Consider the following 23374-nt stretch of genomic DNA (forward strand, 5'->3'; position numbering starts at 1 on the left):
TCAGTAAATTATATTTTTTAGGTAATTAATTGCTTTATTTTGTTTGAATTAATTAGTTAAAATATTTAAATAAAATTTATAATTAATAAAATAACAATTAAATTTTACAAATGATGTACTAAATTAATTATTCTATTCTAGGGTAATAAATTAATTTATTAAACTATATACTTAATTTTTTAAAATCCCATATATATATATATATATATATATATATATCCAATCAAACACATTTATCTTTTTTTTTCCAAGTATGTTATTCCCAGACATCTTAATCACAAGTTACTAGACAGTTTTTAGACACTAAGCAATGAGCCTCTATAATATATTATAATAGTATTTATAACAACAACAATTTCTAAAAATTAATTTTTCTCTCTATAAAACACCATATAATTATTGTTAAGATTTGATAGGATTTTTTTTACAGGTAAACTAATAACCATCATGAGTTGATCCACATGAGGCCACTTACCTAATACTTAATATCTAAGTATGGTTAAATAGTTGTCCCATGAGATTAGTCGACGACCTAAATGAAGGTACATTAATTATTAATTATTATTAACTTTCTTTTAGTGAAAACGAACAATAGTTAGTGGCAATCGACACATATCTCCAATTAAGAAGTTGTAGGTTCAATCCTTCATTATATTTAAAAAAAAATTCTTTTTTTTAGTAAAAAACATATAGGGTGTACGAGAATAATTTAAAGGCTAATGATTGCATGCATAATTAACATTGAATGAAAAATTTATTTATCATACTCAAATACTAACGAGAGAGAGAGAGCACGTGGATGAGTTTCTAGAAAGCGTAAGAGAGTTTGATTACGTAATACATTGAAAGTTGTAGTTAGGATTGAAATTTCACACAAAAACCACAAAGATTTGATGAGAACAAAAACACCATTAATTTATCTCTATATAATATTCTTATATTTACTTTATAGTTTATACACAGTCGTTTAGTTTGGTGACCCTTTTAACCACTCTTCTCAATATAACCCTTATATATTTTACTATTTAACTTCATCAAATCACTTTTATAGAATCTTCCAAACCATATGCTAAAACTAATATTCTAATTTCATATTAAATACAATCCTTGCACATGCTTTAATATGCACTCATATTAATTATTGCATGGAGCTTTTTTTCCTCATTTTTCTTTGATCGAGTTCATATTGCATGGACTTAATAAACAAAGGTATGACCAACTATAATTATAAAGTGCACCACATCAAATTTTAACCCAATTGATTATTATAGATGTATGCTCCTCTAAAAAATCTTTTAAATTTTAAGAAAAAGAACTTGTGATACTCAAAGTTCACAAACAAAACAAAGTGAAAGGTGTTGAGGGCTAAGATTTAAGATCATATAATAGTTAAGAAAAAATCGAATAAATTGATAAATACGACTCATATATACCATATATTTTTTTTTTCATTTTAGAAGCTATTTTAATAGTTAATTGTACTTTATTAGCATACAATGTCGGTGGGATAATTAATATATATTGAAAAATTATCAAGTAGAAATAAGAAAATGAATAATTATTTGGATTAATAGAGTTAATGAGATGTGTTCCCATTAGCATATGTGAGGTTTGGATTTTTAGGGCGTTGGGTGGGTAAGAATGGGTGAAGGTGGTTGGATCATATATATCATATAACTTAACAAAATAAAGAAATAAATTATATATCTCTAAAAACAATCCTAAGTATTAATTAATTTCTGTTTTCCTCTATTAATTTGCCACCATATATAAAATAATCTAATTTTCCCACTCTTATACCACAAATATGAAATACAAGAGAGATACCCATTATTAATTTTTTCCTTTTCTTCATGGAAATCAATGGCATTTTGGTAAATTGATTTCCTCTAGAATACCCCTGGATCATATTTTTCCATGCACATATCGGTCAAAGTGTTAGCTGTAATAAACAAGATAAAAATAGAAGAGAGAGTCTAGGTACGGCTGCTTCTCAGCTTCTTCTTCAAGGCTGATTCCATAATTTTCATATTCCCACCATATTTATTCACACCCCATTTCTGAAAATCAAGTTTCAAAGCCTTTTATGTTCTTGTTCAAAACAAAATTTGATATCTTGAAGAAGCTGGTAATTAATTTTATTATTCTGATATAGAGAGGGTTTCGAATGGAGGAAAGCCTCCCTCCTGGCTTCAGATTCCACCCAACTGATGAAGAACTCATTTCATATTATCTCACTCAAAAGCTCTCTGATTCTGCCTTCACTTCCAAAGCCATTGCTGTTGTTGATCTCAACAAGAACGAGCCTTGGGATCTCCCTGGTAAGTAAATTCTCCACGCTCGTAGAATAAGTGATTTTAAAAAAAAGAGAGAAAGAAAAATGATTTTGATAATGATAAAAGTGATTTTAATCGTGACAAAATTACTCTCCGTGTATTTGACATGGCCAAAATCACTATCCTTTTCATGATTATGTTTGAGATAAAAAATTAATTTAAAAAGGTATAAAATCACTTTAAATTGATTTTAGAAAATCAATTATACTTGAATCTCTCTTTGAAAATCTATCATTATTCCCCAACACACCCGTGTAGATTATTTGGCTCCATCCTCTTCTGAGTTGTAGTTTAATTTGTATGGTTGCAGCTAAAGCTTCGATGGGAGAGAAAGAATGGTACTTTTTCAGCCTGAGGGATCGAAAGTACCCAACTGGGCTTAGGACAAATCGAGCGACAGAAGCTGGTTATTGGAAGACAACAGGAAAAGACAAGGAAATCTTCCGCGGTCCTGTTTTGGTCGGAATGAAGAAAACCCTCGTTTTTTACAAAGGAAGAGCTCCACGAGGTGAGAAAACCAACTGGGTTATGCATGAATATCGCAGAGAAAACAAGCATCTTTTCAAACCCTCCTCCAAGGTACCATACAAAACCCCGATCCATCCCCCGAACTTTTAAGATCGTATCTAATAAATACTTAGTCCGTAGTTAGTATAATTTTTTAGAATCGTGTCTAAAATTTAATTTCACATTTAAACTATACTTTGGTCGTGCCTATTTCATGTTTACCATCATTGGGTAGGAGAGAAATGCACGAATGAGAAATAATTTTTCTTTGGTGGCATGGAAATAGATGTTGACTAGTCAGCACTCAAGTATTTCTATAAATTTTCATTTGTGTAAAATAGGTTTCTATGCTTCCTTAGTTTAATATACTTTGCATTACCAAAAACCTGAACTTGTTTGTAATAAGGATTTTTTTACATCAAATAGACATTTAAACATTTTTATAATCCTATTGAAAATATTTATGTATCCAAACTCCAAACTTGTAGATTTAACCCCATAATGCAATGGAAATTAATTAGGGTCGACCTTGGATTTGGAGAAAGAAAATAAAATTTAGAGTTGAAATCTTGAGAATTTCAATTATGGGTGTGTTTTGTTTTATTTTTTGTCAGGAAGAATGGGCAGTTTGCAGGGTGTTTCAGAAGCAGAATACACCAAAGAAGCCACATCAAACAGCATCCTCTCAGCCTTCTCTCTCTTCTCCCTGTGATACAAACTCAATTGTGAATGAATTTGGTGACAATAATATTGAATTATCAAACTTTAATAACATACCCATTAATAATAATTCACAATCTGCTAATAATTTCAGCAATAATATTATGAACATGAACATGAATAATTGGGGTGCACCATCATCAAATGAAACACTTTGTCCTTCACTTTCATGGCCAGCTTCAAGTCTTCTAACTTCAAATCTTTCCATGAATTCTCTGCTTCTCAAGGCATTGCAACTTAGAAGCTTTCAACAACAAAGGGATGTTTTTGCTTCTTCTTCTTCTTCTTATAACAATAATATTCCTCAGGCCAATGTTTTTAATTCTCAATTTGGAACTGACCATTTGAGCTTCCAAGTTTCTTCTTCTTCTTCAAAAGTTTTTGAGTCTTCACCACAGCAACAGCAGCAGGAGCAACCATTGAACTTGGACTCCCTTTGGTGAAAAGGCCAACAACTTTTTTCTCTCAATGTGTATGTGAGATGTAACTAATTTAACCCTTTTCTTTAAACTTTGTAATTTGTCAGTTCAATAAGGGAAAAGTCTTGGGGATATGTAATTGTAACTCTGTTTACAATTTGAATTAATGTGAAGTTTTAGGGATTAGTTCAGTCATATTTTTAGTTGAAATTATATGTTGTATGTTTATGATCATAATGTTGAAGCAGAGCTCATTTCAATCTTCAAGGGTTGGGGAAAAACCCCAAGTCCTTTTTGTTCAACCCATTATTGTTATTTTTTCTGTTTAATGTTCCCATAAGTTATTTAAATTCTACTTTGATTTTCGTACTTTTGTCTTGGTTTTTGTTCTTTCAAATATTTTGTTTTAGTGCATAAACTTTGCACGTGTTAGTTAATGAAATTCCTAACATAATGTACTTTACCAGTCGTTTTAGGCTTTTTGTCATATTATGGTGCTTAAAGTAAAATTAATCTAATAGACAATATCACGTCAACCTTTTGTTAAAGATATTAATTACATAAACTAAATAGAAATATCATTCAAAACTAGAGATAAATATATCCTTTAAAAGTTTAAAGCCTAAATAAACAATATCCATCATTGAGAGGCTAAATTTATATTTAACCTATTATCTTCTAGATTAGATATATTGAACCGAGTATCAAGTTTGATAACGAGTGATCAAAGTCATTATGCAATCTAAAAATTTAATAGTAAGTCAAAAGGATCAATTAAACATTTGGAATACAACCAATATAAATTATTAAGATGGTAATTAGGTACATGACTGTATTAAAAATTGAAGTTGAAAATAATGATATTGGAATTGTATACTGTTGAATAGGTATTATACAATATAACCAACAATGAAATGTAAAGAGTTGAACAGAACAGTTGCTATGAAATGTTAACCTAGTAGTTATTGATGAATTATGTTCATGTGACTGTTTTAATTTATAAGTACAAGTTTTTAGTATAATAGATATAAAATGTGGAAAGTTGAATAAAGTAGTTATTACTGAACTATGTTCATGTGACCGTAACTTATACATATTACATGAAAGTTCTTTTGTGGTTTATTTTCTCTGGGGAGAAACGTATTTTTCAAAGTAGCCTTTTATCACACATTGTGTTTGATCCTACAGAGTTGACTTGTTAAAATCCACTGAATTTGAAGTTTCTTACCTTAGAAATCAATATGAGATTCAAAAGTAAAACCTAATTGCTTGACTTCTGACTTTCATATTACATTAACTCAACTCACACGTGTGAAACTGGCCCATAAGGTCATACAATGTTTCCATCTATCTTTGCAAAATTATATATCACGTGCCATTATATTTCAGTTTCTACTTTCTTTAGGTAGAATTCTAAAAACAACTACTACTTCCTCATTTAAGTTAAATCAAATGCCGACATCATATACCTACAATTTAGGATCATTTTAATCAAACTAGCAAACTAGCATCTGCAATTTTTAAGTGGACTGCGGAGATTCAAACTCATAAGTCATAATCTCTTAGTAAAAAAAATGTGTCAATTACCACTTAACTAAGTTCATGTTGGCAAACTAACCATTACTGCAGTTAGAAATTAAAAAAAAAAAGTACTTTCAATGTAAAAAACTATACTTCTCACTTATTTTTTATATTCTATGAATCTAGGACTTTGTAAAGAAGTAGAGAGTACATTATATGAGCTTCAAAAGAGGGAAGTTATCCAAATCGAATTTACATGAAAAATAATAAAAAGGAAGAATGGAAGACTGGGATTTGTTACAAGAATAAGAATAATGTCTCCACAGCAACCCAGAGGTACCCATGACTCACTCCAGAAAAATAGATCATACCCATATGAGCTTGAACTTGAAGCAAGTGACCGAGTGCTTCTTGTACGTTACCCATCAGGTAAATTTTTGCGCACAGCTTTCAACGATAAACGGCAACGGAGATTTTCAGGTCGACTTAGGCAGACATCGGTGCAGGTTGTTCGCATTCCGCATGTTCGACCTGGTAGGGAAACCGAAGTGAGAAGGTTAAACCATGGATGAGATTAAGTTCAACTCTTTAACATGGATGATCTCCTATTTAAGTAATACTCTCTCGTTTACTTGGGAGAACCCATTACAAGAATCATATATCCCCATTCCCCAGAGCAATTAATGTAACATCATCTTGGGCAGTGAGACAACATGCTTTAAAGGAAAACAAGTACCTGAAATATGCAATGGCAATAAGAACACTCCATCTGTTCACAAATTGGAAATGCTCTCCCAGCCTAGTTTGATGGATCATCAGTGCTTTCTGAGTCGGCAAAATCAGATTCTTCATCCTCTTCCCACTCACTAACTTCGTCATTGTCACCATCTGAAAATGCGTACAAAGATGCTTCCTCGTCCTAAAGATCATTACATGTATTTTGACTTTACACTTCTACTTCAGTTTTATATAGGCCAACGCAGCAAAAGATTAACAGAGGAAATAGCAGTGAGAAACTCACTTGGAAAGATTCTGAGACAGGTTCATCCTGAGACGACCAGTTACTCTCATCCTCTGAATCTTCAGTGACACCCTACAATCGGCAATTAACATAAATAACAATCATGTCAAACAAAAAATCAGGTGACAAGTGACAGTATCCTCCTTTTAGGGTGGGCGAACACTTCCGAAAATCCCACATATACAGAGAATTCACTGTTGAAATAGTTACATGATCACACGATAAATGCAACTCTGGAAGGAAGAAAATGTTCTGCAAAACTGAGAAGTTTTTACTTACAATTTCTTTCTTCATTTGCTCTATGTTCTTCTCGAGTTCAGATATATGCTGACTGAGAGCCTACACACGGTTTTGGATAAATGATACAAGGTAGACATCAGGGTCAAGAAGAGTGGATCATTAACAACAAACATGTAAAAAAGTTATGGTCCAAAATGAAACCTCGTGACGCTGTAGGGCAACTGAACGCTTTAAAGCTTTTGCCTTTGTGAGCAAGTTTCTTGGCCTCAAGGCGATGGGTCGACGATAATTCTTTCCACGATAGTAAATAAGTGCATATCCTTTTGGAACTCTATCTATTGAAACTAGTATTCCACCACTCTCATACTCTAACAACCTTGCCGTTTCTTCCACAAAAGCAAGTGTCTTTTGCTTGCTAATTAACTTCACGAGTTCCCTATGCTTCCAATGTAAATGCATGTTTTCAACAACACCATCAAATACACCACGAATGCCTGGGAAATCATGATTATTTTACCATAAGAATAATATAAATTTTAAATAGATAATCAATCTATATTTTCAAATTAATTTTGCTCACCCATAGGTAAATATGCATTCATTCGTAACCCAACCTTCCGAAACATGACCCGTTCCTCATCTGTTATTGTTTCTTGGTCATCATCAGGGGCAGAAAGAACCATGGACGCTTCGATTTTCGATAGTAATTTTTCTGCTCTAAGTTTCTTTGCTTGGGCCTAACCATCAAGTTATTAAAAGATCAAAGTTGATTCTTCTATGAGAAGAACGTCACACAAAATAATATCAGCCATTCAATATTCTCGGACAAAAGAAAATTGATAATACTTACAACGCCTAGCTTATGTTCAATTCGTCTGACAAGTCTTGCAGTTTTTGCTTTGGAGCTTTCTTCGATCATTTTTTCACGCTCTTCGGCAGATATTTCCCTTCCCCACCTGGACTGAGCCTCGTAGAATTCGGCCAAAGTACCTGCAGGTGCCTGTCCATCATTGCTTGATGAAGTAGCCTCAACCACTTTACTTCGAACTTGCTCTTCCACATCTTGAATCTGTTTTGTTAATTCCTGCCTTTCTGCCAAAGCTGCAGCTACACTTGTTGGGAGAAAATCCTTTCCACGGTATATGACGATGAAATATTTATTTCTCAATAGTAACACACCTCCTGTTAAGTTCTGCAGAATAGATAATCTTTATAGTGAAAATGATATTAATACATGCAACAAATAACTTGACTGGTTTAAACTATGTAATGTCAGTAAGTAAAACATTCAATACTTATAGAGAAAATAAACATTCAATAATTATAGAGAAAATCATAAAACAAGCTGCTCAAATAAGTTTATCGACACTTATTTCTAGGACTCCAGGCACATTATCTTGAGAGTATAATCATCATCCTCTCTACTAGAATATCTACTTGGAAAGTAATTGGAAGAGAGGGACTGGAGACATTTGAACTTTTAGGAAAGAGATAACCTATGGAAGGCAAATAAGTTGGAAATTTTAATAATAAGTATCCTTCAAGGAAAAAGTAGATTTGCATCTCACAATACTTGCAGATCATTAGAGATTTAACATAGCTTTCTAGTTCTGTTCCACAACCTACGAAAGATGTCTATCACATATTGGAAGGATAGGCAATAGTCTCCACCAGAGAATCAGAGGTCAAAAGATCCTCCAGTATTGAGATAAAATAACATGGTATTTTGGTTTTGAACTTCTGCTTAAGCAAGAAAATGTATTCATTGAACAAATAAATAAAAAGGAAGAAACATGAAACACACCCTTATCTCCTCAGCCATGAGTTTATTATTGGTATTCTGGATACCTCTTTTGACAGCAATTTTAACGACTAGGCTTTTTTCCCAAAGTTTAAGTATAGCAACTGCCAAGCCCTGATGGTTCCTGTTTCTCCCTGCGTGTAAGGAATTAGAGGGGAAAAAATCATCAAATAATAATTTCATTGAAGGATCATACAACAAATTCAAAGAGCAAGAAAAAAGTACCGAGGGCAAAATGACAAGGCAAGGATTTTGCAACTTTCCTCAACTGAGTCATCTCTGCATTAGTTAGTCGAGACCGCATTCCAGTTGGAAGAAGCCTGAAAGGAGTTTTATAACCCGGAATACTTGGACGAAGCTGATCGGCATCCACAGGAAGAACTCCTGTGCCCCACCATTCAACAAAACGAGGACCTAAACCATCTAGTAATTGGTTGTATTCAGCCTCTTCCTCTGACATGCCCCCCTCATAAGACTTTGGAGCCCCAATAGGCAACTTAGTCTTCTCAGGTGCTGAAGCTGAAACATTGCCACTCATTGTGGAAACGGCAGCAGAAGAAACATCTGGGATGAATACGGCATCCCCCTCCTTTGCAATGGGTTTAGTTTTAGAAGGACCTTCATAGTTACTACCACGGTAAACTACCATAACACTTCCTGCTCTCCATAAAACCAATCCTCCGGTTCGTCGCTGGTCATCACACCATGTAATTAGTTACATGCTCCAGCCATTGCATACATAAAAATGAAAAACCAAGAAGAAGATAACAAGTTTCTGAAAGTCACCATCTTAATCTATTTTTAGACATCAGTTCAAGAAAACAAGTTTCTGAAAGTCGGTGAATTAAGTATACACAGTCCTGCATCAAGAACGAATCCCAAACTTCCAATTGAAGTATATTTTTAAGTTTAGTAAAACTTCATTCAAGTATTTAATTTCAACAGTAGACTAGAAAAAAGAAAAGGAAAGAGTTGAATCCCTTTCATAAACCACTGTCCCACAAGGAGAAAAATTGATAGTTTTCCATCTTTTTCAGGGTGACAAAGCGATTTTCATCCATAAAGAACATTATTCAAATGTTGCTCTAGAATTAAAATGGGAACAGCCAATTAGTAACAAACCTCTACAATCTCGTGTGCTGTCTTCATATCATGCGCAAGCTCCTCATGAAATTTAAGCCTTACCAACTCCTCCTTCCTCCATTTCCCATGAATCTTCTCTAGCACAGCCTGCGTAATCCCGGCTTTGGGTATGTTAATCCGCTCTCTGAGAAACATCCCCATTCTCCTCAGCCGCCTCAGCTCCTCGTCTTCAATTGTCAATTCAGCTAATGTGGGAGCCTTCATCTTTCTCCTTTTCGACCCTGTTCCACTCTCCTCCTCTTCAGCCCTCTCCCCCTCTCTCTCCCATGGCAGAACCATCTCATCCTCCCCATCCTTTATCGGAGCCAATGTGCCGTCCGGTCGAATCCACTCACGTTGAAGTAAATCCCCAAGTCTTTCCTCCCCAGTCACCGGCATTGCCTCGAGAGCATCCAATTCAATATCCTCTTCATCCTCCTCCTCCTCCTCATCATCTGATCCAATCCCTAAATTCCGTAAGCGAAGAACAATTCGCTCAATTGCACTCTGCCCTCTGTTCTTATCAAAGTACTGCGTCTGATTCTCCGCTCGATCGTCTCGAGTCGTTTCAGGTGGCTTCTTCTCGACTTTCCGATCATTCCGAGAGCTCCCAGGGGGCCATTTGGAGATCCAAGAAGAAGAGGGGGGTCCGGAATTGTGCGAGGTTTTAGGGGTTCTCTTGCCGCCATGCTCAGTGGGGGTTCTGAGAGAAGAGAATGTCTTCAGAATTTGCAGAGACAAATTCGGGTTGGAGAGAAGAGTACGTGAGTGAGAGGAGAGTGGAAACGAGTTCCTTAATGGGAGCTCCGATAGTTTGGCAGTTGCGTAGGCCATTTCTGTGAGCTTTATCAACAACTTAGCTTGAAATTCATGATTTCTTTGCTTTCCTCTGGCATTGGATACAATGAAAGTAGCAGAAATAAGAAGAAACTTGAAGGTTGCAGCTGGAGAGAAGCTTCAGCCGGGAGAAGAAGATGGATAAGATTTTTCTGTAAGGTCTTTCGGGTTTTTTTTTTTTTTCCTTTTTCTTATTTCCTTTGTGTTTTTTCTTTTTCGTTCCTTTTTTTTTAAGGACATTTTTAATATGATAAAATATTATTTATATGATAAATACTTCATCAAATTTTTTTTAAGGTTTTTTGTTTTTTTTTCCAAATATCTTAACTAGTTAAACTATCTTTTTAAGAGTTCACGATAAAAAATGAGATTTTTTTAATAATGCATTGTCAAATGTTCAAGTACTCGGTCTAAATAAGTGATAAGTTAGTAAAGAAGTAAGTATTTTTATCTTTATATATAATATGTTAAGTATTCTAAATGGTCTTTTAACCTTTGATATTTTTCTCATAGTATTTAATCTTTTAAAGTTCTTAAATTTATCTTCAATGTTAATGTATTAAAAATTTTCAATTAAGTCCTTACCTAAAAAATTTAATTAACATAAAACTAATATTTCATTAAATTATTGTTTCATTGACGTATTTAAACACATGGCATGTCATGTAGATATGTCATTTGGAAAAAATGAGTTTTGTTAATTTGTGAATTAAATTTTGTTGATGTGCATATTTAATTTTATGTGTCAAATAGTATCCAGGTGAAATATTCTTTAATCCATATGTCAACATGAGCATAGCTTAGTGGTGAATGGTGATTGACATGTACTCTTTAGAGGTTCGATCCCTATATCTCTAAATTTTTGCAAAAAAAAAAATCTTTAATACATATATATTAGTGAAATAATAATTGATTGTTTTATCAATTTTTTTTTTTTTGATAATTTTAAACAATTTTTTAGAATGACTTAATTGAGTTTTTTAGTGTCTTAGAGGTTAAATTGAAATTTTTAAAAGACTAAAGATCAAATCGAGAATTTAGTAAAATATTTTTTCTTAAAGTAAGAATATGGATCATTATATTTAGGAATACACACGACTACGCAAGGGCACAAATTTGTCCTTTTTCTTTCTCCAAATAACTCCATACATAAATTATTTATTTATATATTTTCTAAATCAGTATACATAATTTTATTCGTCAAAGAAAATATCATATTTTATTTATGTAGAAACTAGATTGAAAATTTTTCTTACCGATAATTATATCTTATATTTAAAATAGTTCAGTACTAAAAAACTTAGCAAACAAGCTTATATTCAATTGATGAAAAAGATTAACTGAGCCCCTTTATTTATTAATATAATATAGAAAAAACTAAATAAAAAAGAAAAATAGCACCCTATTGTCTGGACAACAAGAAATCTCCCCTATCACTAAATTTTTCTAAGTATTTAATTTTTGAAAAAAATAAAAATCTATCTTCTTTCATCTCTGTATCTATAAAAAAAAACTTAGTAGTCGACAGTAAGATTCAACTGCGGTCAGTTCAGTAGGTTGTCAATGAAAAAAAAAAGTTTCTTCTTTATAGGGCAAATCTAAATTCTGTTATCACATATGAAATTAAGAATGCTTGCAATCTCAACTCAAAATTGCAGTCAAGATCACTTCAATTTACACCTACTATATTCTCCAACCTTAAACTGTACAGTTTTTGAGTTTACAATAAGCTTACTATCATAAACAAGGCTGGTTAATTATGCATCATACAGAAGCCCTAACCTTATACTCATCAATCTTACACAACTATGTACCTATCTGAAGTGGTTTCAATTTCCAGAACTTCTCCTACTCGTTGAAGAAGAAGAATTAAGAATTTCCTGACCAAGGACCTTTATCTTGTTTATGAGAAGCGTTTGTTCAGTTTCGAGTTGTAGTATATATTCCTCTTGCAGCTCCTCCAGGCTTTCTAGTTCACTCAAAGTTGTCGAAAGTCCATCGAAATTGGCATCCTCAATTAAAGAGCGAAACTTGCCGATTGCTTGCTTCATCTGAAAAACATCATTTCAATTTTTAATCATCAACGCCACACATTGAGAAGAAACCGGTGCATTTCAGGCATGAATTATGAGCTTTGAGCTCGAAAATTAATATGGGAGAACAGATAACATGATCATAAAACCAACCAGTATCAGTAGTAGTAAATGAATTCAGCTCATGTCTCAAGATCTTGGCCTCAACCCAGTTTATAAAAGAAGCCTAAAATGAAACCATCCCAAATGTCACCGAATAACATGAGCTTTGAGCTAACAATTTAATCTTTTCTTCTCCAATCAAGCCCCTGGAAGAATAACTATCCATTTCATCCCATTTCCTAGCAACCTAAAGGAAGTTCTCTCCTTTCAATGGGCATGAGAAACCTTTAAACTATTCATGATTCTTCTTTATGCTTGGAATTTCGACTATCAAGAAGTACAAGGTATTCTTGAAATCATTAGTTTGCACATTAATATAGGTTTTGGAAATAGTTTTGCCTATATAGGTGGATAAGTTAGGGTAAATTTTTCGAATTATCCTTTCCTCGCACGGTTTCCTTTAATTAATGGAAAAAAATTCTACCTCCTTTCCCAAAAAGAACAATTATTTGCATTGACCCATTGGTTAGAATGGAACCTCAGACACTACATACCAATTTCATGACTTAAACAACCAATAAACCAAGGATTATTCTCAAGATCATGAAATTATAATAAGATTTGATGAAGCAATTGAACGGCAGACTTTATTAACTTGTCAAAGTAAAAATTACAGTTCTCAATCACACAGTAAAACACATCACCTGATTTGAAACTTGATGTGCTTTGGTAAAGGATGATTCGGAATCTGAGGCGGGTCTTGATTCTGAACTAAGTCTTCTCTCTTTCTCTAGATCAGGAACTTTTCTTGTAATTTGGATGTGGATCTCTCCTCTTTTCACCCCTTGAAGGGGTATCCATTTGTCAGCCATTTGGTTTGGAGGCAATCTATGATATTCAACAACACAGTCGCCAATGCTTGATGTAGGTAGTAAAGCATTGTGATCTTTCACGTGCAACAGTAAGGGACTGCCATTATCAGGGAACTCTAAGGTCTGATTCCAATGAGGATTCAGAGTTTTGAACATAACCTGTAAGACATCACATCAAAAAATGTGATAGATTGAGGTGAGATCAGGCAACTTTTAAGTGAGAATGAGAAGTAAGCAGAACAAACCACATGGCAGCAACATTAAAGATATCCAGAAACACACAAGTTCCAAAAAATATATTTAGTTTCTCAAACCTTCGTACGTTTCTTCAAGTTTCCATATTGTACTCTCACATAGGGATCGCTTGTCCCTCCGATATCAGCAGCAACCAAGTCCTTAGCTTCTATGATAACAAGTTCAATCCAACCATTATTTGAGCTTATGGCTGAACCCTGAGAGCAGAAAGATATCTCCAAACTCAATCAAACTATCAGGACAAATAATTTAATTCCTTGAGACGTGATAAAGTGTGCCACATATGCACAAGCTTAAATCATCAAGACTTAATTCCAGAGCTCCATCAGATAATTAAGTCTATATGGCATAAGTGGAGATCAGATTGAATTATGCAAACATAGTTTATTATGTTTTCGATAAGAAGACAGAAACATCATGATGCATTGTACTAAACCATACCCTTGATCCCTCATAGTCATCTGCCTTGATTGCCTCTATCAGAAGCCTTAGTTCTCCTGAGTTAACTTTTTCAAGGGGGACCCACACATCCCTGACCATTCCTTCAAGAAGTCCTTCCAAATTTACTCGTGCATTACCGATATTTTCATCACCAAATATATCTACGCCAAAGCATTTTATCTTGAGGTATTCACCACCTCCAATCTCATCAAACTCAAACTTTTGATCCCAAATAGGATTTAAAGAAAGAGCAGTTCTTGTTTTCTGGAGAGCCTAAAAAAGAAGGTTGCTGAGTAAATAGAGGGAAATTTTTTTTAACCATAACTTAATTATATTTATCTCTAAACTTCCCGTTCTAAAACTTAAACAGAAGAGACGTATAAAGATTTACCTTCCCATATTCCAGTTTTACATATGACTCACACTTCCCAGCTTTATCTTTCAAACTTAGATCTTTTCCTTCAACAATGGTAATGGCGATCTTCCTTCCAGTTCTTGAAGGAAAATTTGAGGATCCATTAACAGTTGGCGGAGGTCTAACATGAAAATTGTGCGAGCTATGTGAACCATCAGAAAATTGCCACTCTTTAACAGTAAGCTTCACTGTTAACTACAAAATAGGTTAAAGCAAGTGTGAGACAGGAAATTTCCCAACTAGAAAATTTGAGGATCCATTAACCAATGATGGAGGTCTAACATCTAACATAAAAATTATGCGAGCCATGTGAACCATTAACCGATGGGAGACGAGGTATCTCCTCCCAAGAACTCAATAAAATTATTTACATGTTCTTAATAATTGAATAGCTTAGTATATGACAATACATATCCCACTAAGATGCAGAAATCTTTTAGTTTATTCCTCTATGTTACGACTAAAAACGAATTCCCCCCAACAAAAGTATGGTTCTCTTTATGTTGGTTGATAAAAATTTTCCCAATTTTATATCCCAGTTCTGCTATTCTGATGACAACCTAGGTAGCAAGCCAATGGCCAAAACTGGATGTCGGATTTGTTAACAAATTCTGAACTGGACAAGAATATAGTAGGACAATGATCAAAATTGCAGCCACCAACCTTAACTCCTGCAAACAAGTGTTAGCAAGGAAAGTTCCAGAAATGCTAATTGAAAAAGAAAGGTTGGATGGTATACCTAAATTATCCATAAACATGAGGTAAATGCAATCATAGATTCATAACCAATATCATACCTCCCCACAATCGATGCCTTCAAATGGGACGACCATTTCGACCTCTTTTCCACAAAACTCAGCATGCTTTGCTATTACTTCAGAGTCAGATCCTACAGCCCAAAATGTTGTGGAATCATCAGCAGCATACTTCATCTGTTTAACAAGTAGAAGAATATGAATTAGCTGTTATGTTAAGTTCGTTCGTATCTGGCATGTCACATGTTAAGGATACTTCAAAAGGGAGTACTTTCTCCTATTCTAGTTTCAAAGAACCATTTTCATGCCCATTCAATACGATATTTTTCAACTTCTCACTTCTTTGGACTGCTTATCCTCCAAACCTTATCTTGATTCTTTGAACTAGTCCCCTTTCTTTCCCCTCTTTATTGAGAGTGAAAATGGACTTTTCATAGAAGCAAGATTTCTCGTCCATTCAAATTAATGTACAACTCTCTACATGTTGGATGAATCTTTCCCATTGAAAAAGAACTCAAAGGAGTGGAAAGATAGTGGTCACATTCTGAAATTCCAGATATCTAAGAAATCAAGTCACTCTTGTCCGTGGATTTATTTAGAGCATTTATTACTTTTTTATTAACAATAATGAACAGAATTCATGCCTGAATGTGTTTTCTTGGATGTCTGCTTTATCTCTATGTCCTTTTTTCTTCTTAAACGAGTATTATAAGCACTCAAACTGTAGTTTGCTGATGGATAGTTCTAATGAAGAATGAAGTATTGCTGTAATATGAATTTCCAGACTCTTAGAATGGTCCTATCTCCCCCATGCAAACTGTATAAACATACCATGGCTTTTCCCACTCTTCCTCCCAAATATACACCTATAATTCGTCCCCTGTCAGCCAACTGTTATAACTAAGTTGCTGACTAACCATACAATATAACATCTATCTAACCACCCAGACTACGACTACCTATTGCCAAGTTTAATCCTCCTAGTGTAGGTTAATCTAATTGGGATGGCATGTTTCCTATCATTTGTTGCACTCCCAGTAACAGAGAAGATCAAATGTCAAGCAAAACAGTGCATCAAAACATAATTTGAGACAGAAGTAAAATTGCAGTGAGAGTACCTTTACTTCACAACTAGCTAGATGGTCATACTTCACATGGCTTGGGTTAGACTCATAAACATTGAACCGAAGAGTTCCTGTATCTTCGTGTGAAATCATATTGAATGTTGAATTCCATACAGGGCTGGAGCCTGATCTTACAGTAGTCCTCCTACTTAGCTCATCAAGTTCCACCTCGACAAATGTCTGCAGATCTTCTTTATCAGTTAAGTTTTCTTCTGGACTATTCATGTAAGTACTCAGTGGCCTTCTTGAAGAGTTTCCTCTCAAGCTGTTCCTGGAAAGCTTACTGGCCGAGATTATTGTCACATATATTGTACCACTAACAGCCTTTTTACTCAGGTCAAATGCTGGCAATGAGAAACAGCGGCGTCGAGGTTCAACCATTGTCCTTACTATGAATTCAGTTAGAAGTTTAACCTGCAAAAGAATGGGGCAGATATATGTGATAATAACCAATTAACCTCCAATTTTCATTCAAAAGAATATATTTGCAAGTACAGGACCATTTTATTCATCTCGATAAAATAATTTTCTTTGCCCAAAAAAAAACTAAATATAAAATAAGTAAATAAATCTAGAAGTTGGAAGCTAGATCATTCAACTTCCTCCATTTTTTATATTTATTTATTTTTTCACATTTGCTTAAACAAAATGTATATTCGATAAGTTGTGTTTTATACGACTCACTGTATTTGTTTGTAAAGCCAAGAAAACAAGCATCTAATAGTACGAAATTAATAAAAATTACACAGCCAATTCTGCTACCCAAATAGTAAAAGATCTTTAAATTATTTTTGAGTGTTTATCTGAAAAATGCAGAAGCGCGCATCAATATTTTGACGTGATGAAGAACTGAGCTGGAATTTCACTCATCATTGCAAAGTGTCTTTTGTTTCAAGAAAAGAACAAGAATTGAATTATTTACCAGCCAAGAAGAAACGCCTGGTAGCTCTGTGGCAGGTAATGATTGGCTTCCACCACTTCCAAAAGCAACTCCTATTCTAACTTCTGGAGTACAAACAAACGAATACAAAATTGCTCTCCCATCCAAGATTGGCCTCAAGAGAAGCTGTATCAAGAGTCCAGGCAACAAACAAACAATTTGAAATTGCTCAATACTTAACAGATGGTTACATAATAGTTTTCGTGATCTGAAATTTCTTTCGAATAAATTTGATGACAGATTGTATACATTTTGAGGTAAAAAATAATTCAAGGAAAGAGGGCTTAGGAAACTACTTCACATACATCACCCTTTATGTGAATGCTGTTTATATCGATCCGTGCAGTTCCAGTAAATGGCATGGCCAACTTGGCAAGCAACATGATGCTCATCTCATTTGTGTCCCAATCAAAACCCAAGCGCATGATTCTCTGCAAAAGTGTACAAAGGAAGCATAGTAGATACCACGACATCGGTCAGACTGCTTGCAGGAAAACAAAACTAACTCTATTGTTAAGACAGCGTGTGCCTCCATTTAAGTGTATGTGACCAAGCAAGTGGCCAAATAATGTGTTCTAACTAATATTTTATGCATTAAATATTGGAGATTTTCAAATATGAGAGATGTAGAGAGCAAAGGGGGAAGAAAATATGGATATTTTATCTGATAATACAAAATGAACGTTCACCCAATAGGTTTTTTTTCATTTAAAATGATATATTTCTAGATAGAAGGTTAAACAAGAAAGCAAACCTGATTACCAGAAGTTGACCATTGAGTTCCACGAAGGCCCAAGCCAGGAGGACATGAACCTAGAGAAAACTCCAATAATTCTATTCTCTCCTGCATGGATACAGGATATTGTCTTTCTCAATATGGACTTTGATGAGGCTACAACTCTACAAAATGCATTATGTACAATAATAACTTACAATAAGCTTTGGCCTCCGGTGTTTTAGTCGTTTCTGCAGGAATGTAATTTCAAAAGTTAATATTGGTAGAGATAATATTTAGATGCTTCTCAGCAATGAATCCTCTTATGAAGTCAATTCGATATGAAAGCAATAGTCAACCTACTCGATCCCTAGAATCTATGAAGCCATTTTCAGAGAACAATTGGGTGTTATTGAACAGGAGGTTATGAGAACAATTGGGTTCTAAGAATAACTAAGATTTTGTTGAAATGTTAGGAAACAAGATAGATAAACAGTAACTGGAATAACTTTTAGGTAAATTTTGTAGTGTGAATGTATTGAGTCTATTTAGTTCAGTTACAGCTAAATCCACCTCAAACAATACTGCTGAAAAGTTGTTGGACACTAAACCGAAGAAGAATAAGAGTTTCACCTCAACGATAGTAGAGAACCTTAATGAAAGTTTTGGGTTGATGTGGTTAGGCCAAACTTCCGTCAACAGCTTATTCAACCATTCACAGTGCTCCAATGGTGTACTGGGCTGTAAATTGGAGAGAGAGAGAGAGAAGGAAGTAAGACTAAATTTGATGAAATTGACCATCCAGATGGCAGGAGGCAAGTGATTACAGTACAAAAGACGAAAACAATCAAGGGATTCAATATTTTTTCCAATTTTGGATAAGGATGTTACCGAGGTGTCCAATATAACTTGCTTCCATTTTTTGTTTAGCTCCTCCACAAGTAGGTGGCGTTGATAATTCCCATACTGCAAAAAAGGAAGATTTCATTAGTTGCCACGTCGTAAAATCCCAATGGCTGCACCCCGTGAACATAGAGCAGATGAAAAAGGATGAAGGAAGAGAGAAGAATCTTGTACACAGTCATACAATTATAAACCAATGGCTACAAAATACTAGTTCCGGAAAGTAATAACAACAGAAGTACTTCGAGAGAGAATTATCAGACAAACGCAAATCTCTTAGCCTTTTCTGTAATCTCCCATTGATAATCAAATATGAAGGTAACAAAGTACAAGTATAAAATCCATTTTTCTGTGAGTCCAGAACAGGAAACTATAGAAGGAAAAACTTCCACCATATTTGTTCTACTCCACGTTAAAGCTGGATTTTTGCCTTTTGTCAATTTTGCTAAAGTAAATTGTATAGATTACGCGAATGCAATTCGCAAGTCATAACAATTCGGCCACGCTATGCCTAACAGAGTCATAAGAAATTGCTGGATCGTGATGACCAGAAGAAAAAACTCTCACAGAATGTGGAAAAGTCAAAATTAGAGTGGCTCATAGCTACGAGAACACAGCCAATAAACAAAAGAAAAGAGTATTATTACCTGTAAGGTCGCCCATACGGCAAAGGCTAGGGGAATCCAATTAGAGAAAGAAAAAACCCATTTGTCGAAAGCCCAAGCAAGAGGAAATAGAGGAAGCAAATAAATAAGGAAAGGCTTCTCCAAAGCAACACCCCGCAAAAGCTGAAGAGTCCCTCCAACGTTGAGCCTCAAGGGCTTCATTTCTGCTCCCCCGAATCAGAACCAGAATTGTGGAGGAGCGGGCGGAGAAAAGATGAAACCGGGAAGGGGAAGCTTCTGTTGTCGGATTCCTCGAGTATGGAAGCCGCGCAAATCGGCATAAATATGAGGATTGGGAATCTGAGGGAAAAACGCATAGTGGGGTGGGACTGAAAGAGATGTAAAGACGGGTATTTAGCTAAAGAAGAAGCTCGAACATTGAAGGGGGGGAAATGGGGAGTGGGAATTACAGTCCACAAATAATGGAAATGGTTATCGTGGATGTGACAGATGAAGAGATGAAAGGTAAAGAGAGAGAGTCCACAGCAAGTCAGCGAGAAAAGTAGAGATGATACGCCAATTGAATTGGAATAGAATTTGATAAACTGGAGTGAGGTGAAGCAATCGTCGGCTCTCGGCTGTAGCCGCAAGCTGTGGGGATGGGGAAGATGATTGAATTGGACATTGGAATAAAATTCACTGAAAACTCCGACTTTTCCTTTTCCTTTTAATTAATCAATATCTGTTATTCCAACCCGCGATTTCGTAACAGCTTCGAAAGAAGGGAACGGAATTGACGCTGGGTGGGGCCCACTTAGCGTCTAACTTCTTTTTCTCCACTTCAGCCTTTTCTTAGTCTTAAGTTCTTTTAACACGTGGGGTGTAATTAAAACACATTATCTTTCGATTACTAATACATGATTACCAATTCAGCTAGATTAAGTTCAATTTTTTTATATACTTTTTTATTTAAGTGAGAAATTCGTAGGTTTTTCTAAGTACCACTTAACTTCCGACCTCTCCATAAAAACAAGACGTATTTAGCTAATAAGTTACGATCGTTTCACATATATTTTTGAATAATTTATTATTTTTCAAAATATCATAGCTTAATTAAATAATCTATCTTTTTTTTTTATTACAATTAGATAATCTACCTAGAATATGACAGGTTGTATGTACAAAATTAAATAATAATATATATTATATATGGTCAGTTTTTTGTTAGTACAACATGTGGGGTGGAGATTGAACTCACAATCTTTTGTCTAAAAATTTATGTCAATTATTATTGAGTTATGCTTGTTTTGGTAATTATATATGGTCATTAGTTCTCAAAGTTATCGAATTATGATTTGATTGACATTCAATAGATCATTTAATCACCTTATAGGCATACGATGGATATTATATATATTAATCGGTCAAAAATTCAAATATAATTCTCCCAAGTGTAGCTTAAAAAATGGGGTGTATCTCCTTATTTATGAGAAGAAAATCATTACAAATCTATAATATCTTGAATGAATAGTTGTAAATATATTATTTCAAAAAATTATCAATAACCAATTAACTTTAATAGTGGTAAACTATTATGTTTTTATACACACAAATGGTTGATTGATCAATCTTATTTGGTGGATAAGGCAATTGTTACTACTTTCTCTTACGTTAAAAGACACTTTTCAAAGTAAAAGAATATAAATCAACAATTAAATTGATATTTGATAAATTATAATCCTATTACGAGACAGTAATCTATAATAATTTAGCAAGGCTAAATTATTATCAAATTTTGTCTTAATTTAAAAAATATTCCTATATTTCAAAAGTTTTAATACTACTCTTTTAACTTATCATATTAATTAATTATAATAACAGCTACACATAATGGACTAAAAAACACTACACGTGTTAATTTTTTATATACTTCGCAACTATTTTTTAGTTATTAATTATATTTTTTTGCATCTTCTAAAAAAAGGTTCTATTTTTTGCAAAGGTTAATATTTTATCTAAATTATGGATAAATGATTGGAGTGGGCCACATGATTATCCATGTTAGAGGCCCATTGGACCATCAGAGGATGACTGATGAATCCCGCTTTTGGAGGAGACACGAAAAAAAGTACGAGTGGCATGGTTCGAGGACGTGCATGCCATGTGATTAAGGAAAAAAATTGCACTATTTTTCACAGTAAAATATCTAATCAAATGAATCCTTGATTAGTCTTTTTAATTCAATTAATGCGATTCACTGTCCATATAATTTCCCCAATTTTTTTTTCAAGAAATAAACTTCCAAATATTTATGATTTGTTGGGCCCATGTCAAATAACTCATTTTGTTCTCTTTGTATACTTTTTAAATCCTAGATATAAATGTTTGTTCTAAATTTATAAATTATTGAAATATAAATATGAAGAGCTATTGTATCACCTTTGATTTAACCTTCTGTTCTTTTTGAAAACTTATCACTTTGATTTAACATTGAATTAATTTTTTCTCAATCTATCATAATTTAAAATGTCATATAAAGCCTCTTATTTGAATTCTCCAAAATTGTTAGAATTGAAATATTTTATATAACAAAAAAGTTAACGGGTAAATTTAGTCCATCACAAGCAGTAAGTAATCAAGTGGAACTCTATAGTCGATATTCGTCACAAGTCATACTAATAACTTTCTTACTTTAGTCGATATTCGTCACAAGTCATACTAATAACTTTCTTACTTTTTGTGTTTTTATTTTATAATATAACATGTGGGATTGGGGGTTTGAACTCATGACCATTTGGTCAGGGATAGGTGTCTTAACCACTTAACTTATGCTCAGTTTGACCACTTTCTTGTTGTTAAATGCTCAATTATCAATTAATATTACTATAAAAAAATCTTTTTTTTGGACATTTTTAATACTTATTCTTATTAATGAACCTGTATTGGTCTAATTTAACTTCTTGATTTATGTTTAAAATGAGAGTTTGTGACTAGTAAAACTTCTACAAGTTTTCTAAATATCAATAGTTCGTAAATTTGAATTATTGATATTGATATTTCATTCCTGGCCGAAGCATTAAATCTCCTTAAAGATTATAATTTTTTTTTTGAATTTAATAATTACACGATAAGAAATTGAACAAGAATTTTGATAGGCCTGGTTCACTAAATTGTAAATTAAAAAAAATGAAATAATTATCTTGTAGTTCATTCCATGTACAATCAAAACATCGGTGTCATATATTTTACCAAAATAAATTTAGAAAATCTGTTAATTTGTTTTCTTTTTATCGAAAATTATCGCTAACTCTATTAATTTTATTTACTGGATATTGAATTTTTACTAAAAACAAAAACAGAAAGAAAAAGAAATTCATCCGTTTTCCGGCTAAAACCAGGCGCGCGAACCCTACTCCGTCGCCTGAACGGACACTTCTGTCCCTACTCCCCAACAAATTCCCCGACTACCATTCATATTCCGCCATGTCATCTCCCAAATCTCAACGGTTACCTTACCTGGCAGTTCCTCCTCGTCCCTCCCCCGCGATTCTATCCACATAAATTACCAAACCACCCTTACGCGCGATCGCTCGTCCACGTGGCCGCATTTCGTTAGATTGTTAATTTTGTCTATAATAGTACCGCATGCAGGGTATTATTATGGACATTCTATATGAACGGGATCCCGTT

General features: G+C 33.9%; 3 protein-coding genes across 3 annotated transcripts; 1 reads left to right on the top strand and 2 right to left on the bottom strand.

Annotated features, from left to right (window-relative positions):
• Positions 1 to 2036: 2036 nt before the first annotated feature.
• NAC058 (NAC domain containing protein 58) lies at positions 2037 to 4242 on the top strand. Its single transcript, XM_022279630.2, has 3 exons — positions 2037 to 2321; positions 2647 to 2915; positions 3458 to 4242. The coding sequence occupies exons 1-3, from the start codon at positions 2168 to 2170 to the stop codon at positions 4004 to 4006; spliced, it is 972 nt and encodes a 323-aa protein (XP_022135322.1). The 5' UTR covers positions 2037 to 2167; the 3' UTR covers positions 4007 to 4242.
• A 1401-nt stretch (positions 4243 to 5643) lies between these two features.
• Positions 5644 to 10695, bottom strand: EMB1865 (CRS1 / YhbY (CRM) domain-containing protein). Its single transcript, XM_022279572.2, has 10 exons — positions 9688 to 10695; positions 8791 to 9256; positions 8569 to 8699; positions 7615 to 7956; positions 7345 to 7501; positions 6966 to 7258; positions 6804 to 6863; positions 6525 to 6596; positions 6240 to 6422; positions 5644 to 6034 (listed from the first exon to the last, which is right to left on the bottom strand). Exons 1-9 carry the CDS (start codon positions 10519 to 10521, stop codon positions 6303 to 6305), a joined length of 2475 nt encoding a protein of 824 aa, XP_022135264.1. The 5' UTR covers positions 10522 to 10695; the 3' UTR covers positions 5644 to 6034; positions 6240 to 6302.
• Positions 10696 to 12147: 1452 nt separating this feature from the next.
• LOC111007138 (uncharacterized) lies at positions 12148 to 20370 on the bottom strand. The gene is made up of 14 exons (XM_022279360.2): positions 19727 to 20370; positions 19068 to 19142; positions 18810 to 18917; positions 18395 to 18427; positions 18216 to 18305; positions 17767 to 17892; positions 17444 to 17587; positions 16516 to 16935; positions 15440 to 15574; positions 14619 to 14837; positions 14228 to 14500; positions 13846 to 13983; positions 13364 to 13690; positions 12148 to 12575 (listed from the first exon to the last, which is right to left on the bottom strand). The coding sequence occupies exons 1-14, from the start codon at positions 19904 to 19906 to the stop codon at positions 12354 to 12356; spliced, it is 2490 nt and encodes an 829-aa protein (XP_022135052.1). The 5' UTR covers positions 19907 to 20370; the 3' UTR covers positions 12148 to 12353.
• Between the last annotated feature and the right edge of the window lie 3004 nt (positions 20371 to 23374).

Source organism: Momordica charantia, assembly GCF_013281855.1.
Source record: "Momordica charantia cultivar OHB3-1 chromosome 6 unlocalized genomic scaffold, Mcharantia_2.0 BLBB01000006.1, whole genome shotgun sequence".
NCBI classification, from domain to species: domain Eukaryota; kingdom Viridiplantae; phylum Streptophyta; class Magnoliopsida; order Cucurbitales; family Cucurbitaceae; genus Momordica; species Momordica charantia.

Excerpts from the sequence above, each read along its gene's own strand:
- NAC058 (XM_022279630.2), top strand. The coding sequence starts at position 2,168 with ATGGAGGAAAGCCTCCCTCCTGGCTTCAGATTCCACCCAACTGATGAA. Across the intron at positions 2,322-2,646 it reads CGAGCCTTGGGATCTCCCTG|CTAAAGCTTCGATGGGAGAG; the intron begins GTAAGTAAATTC and ends GTATGGTTGCAG. Across the intron at positions 2,916-3,457 it reads TTTTCAAACCCTCCTCCAAG|GAAGAATGGGCAGTTTGCAG; the intron begins GTACCATACAAA and ends ATTTTTTGTCAG.
- EMB1865 (XM_022279572.2), bottom strand. The coding sequence starts at position 10,521 with ATGGCCTACGCAACTGCCAAACTATCGGAGCTCCCATTAAGGAACTCG. Across the intron at positions 9,257-9,687 it reads CAGCACACGAGATTGTAGAG|CGACGAACCGGAGGATTGGT; the intron begins GTTTGTTACTAA and ends TGTGATGACCAG. Across the intron at positions 7,957-8,568 it reads TCATGGCTGAGGAGATAAGG|AACTTAACAGGAGGTGTGTT; the intron begins GTGTGTTTCATG and ends TCTATTCTGCAG.
- LOC111007138 (XM_022279360.2), bottom strand. The coding sequence starts at position 19,906 with ATGAAGCCCTTGAGGCTCAACGTTGGAGGGACTCTTCAGCTTTTGCGG. Across the intron at positions 18,306-18,394 it reads ACCGGAGGCCAAAGCTTATT|GAGAGAATAGAATTATTGGA; the intron begins GTAAGTTATTAT and ends GTATCCATGCAG. Across the intron at positions 14,838-15,439 it reads AAGGCATCGATTGTGGGGAG|TTAACAGTGAAGCTTACTGT; the intron begins GTATGATATTGG and ends CCTATTTTGTAG.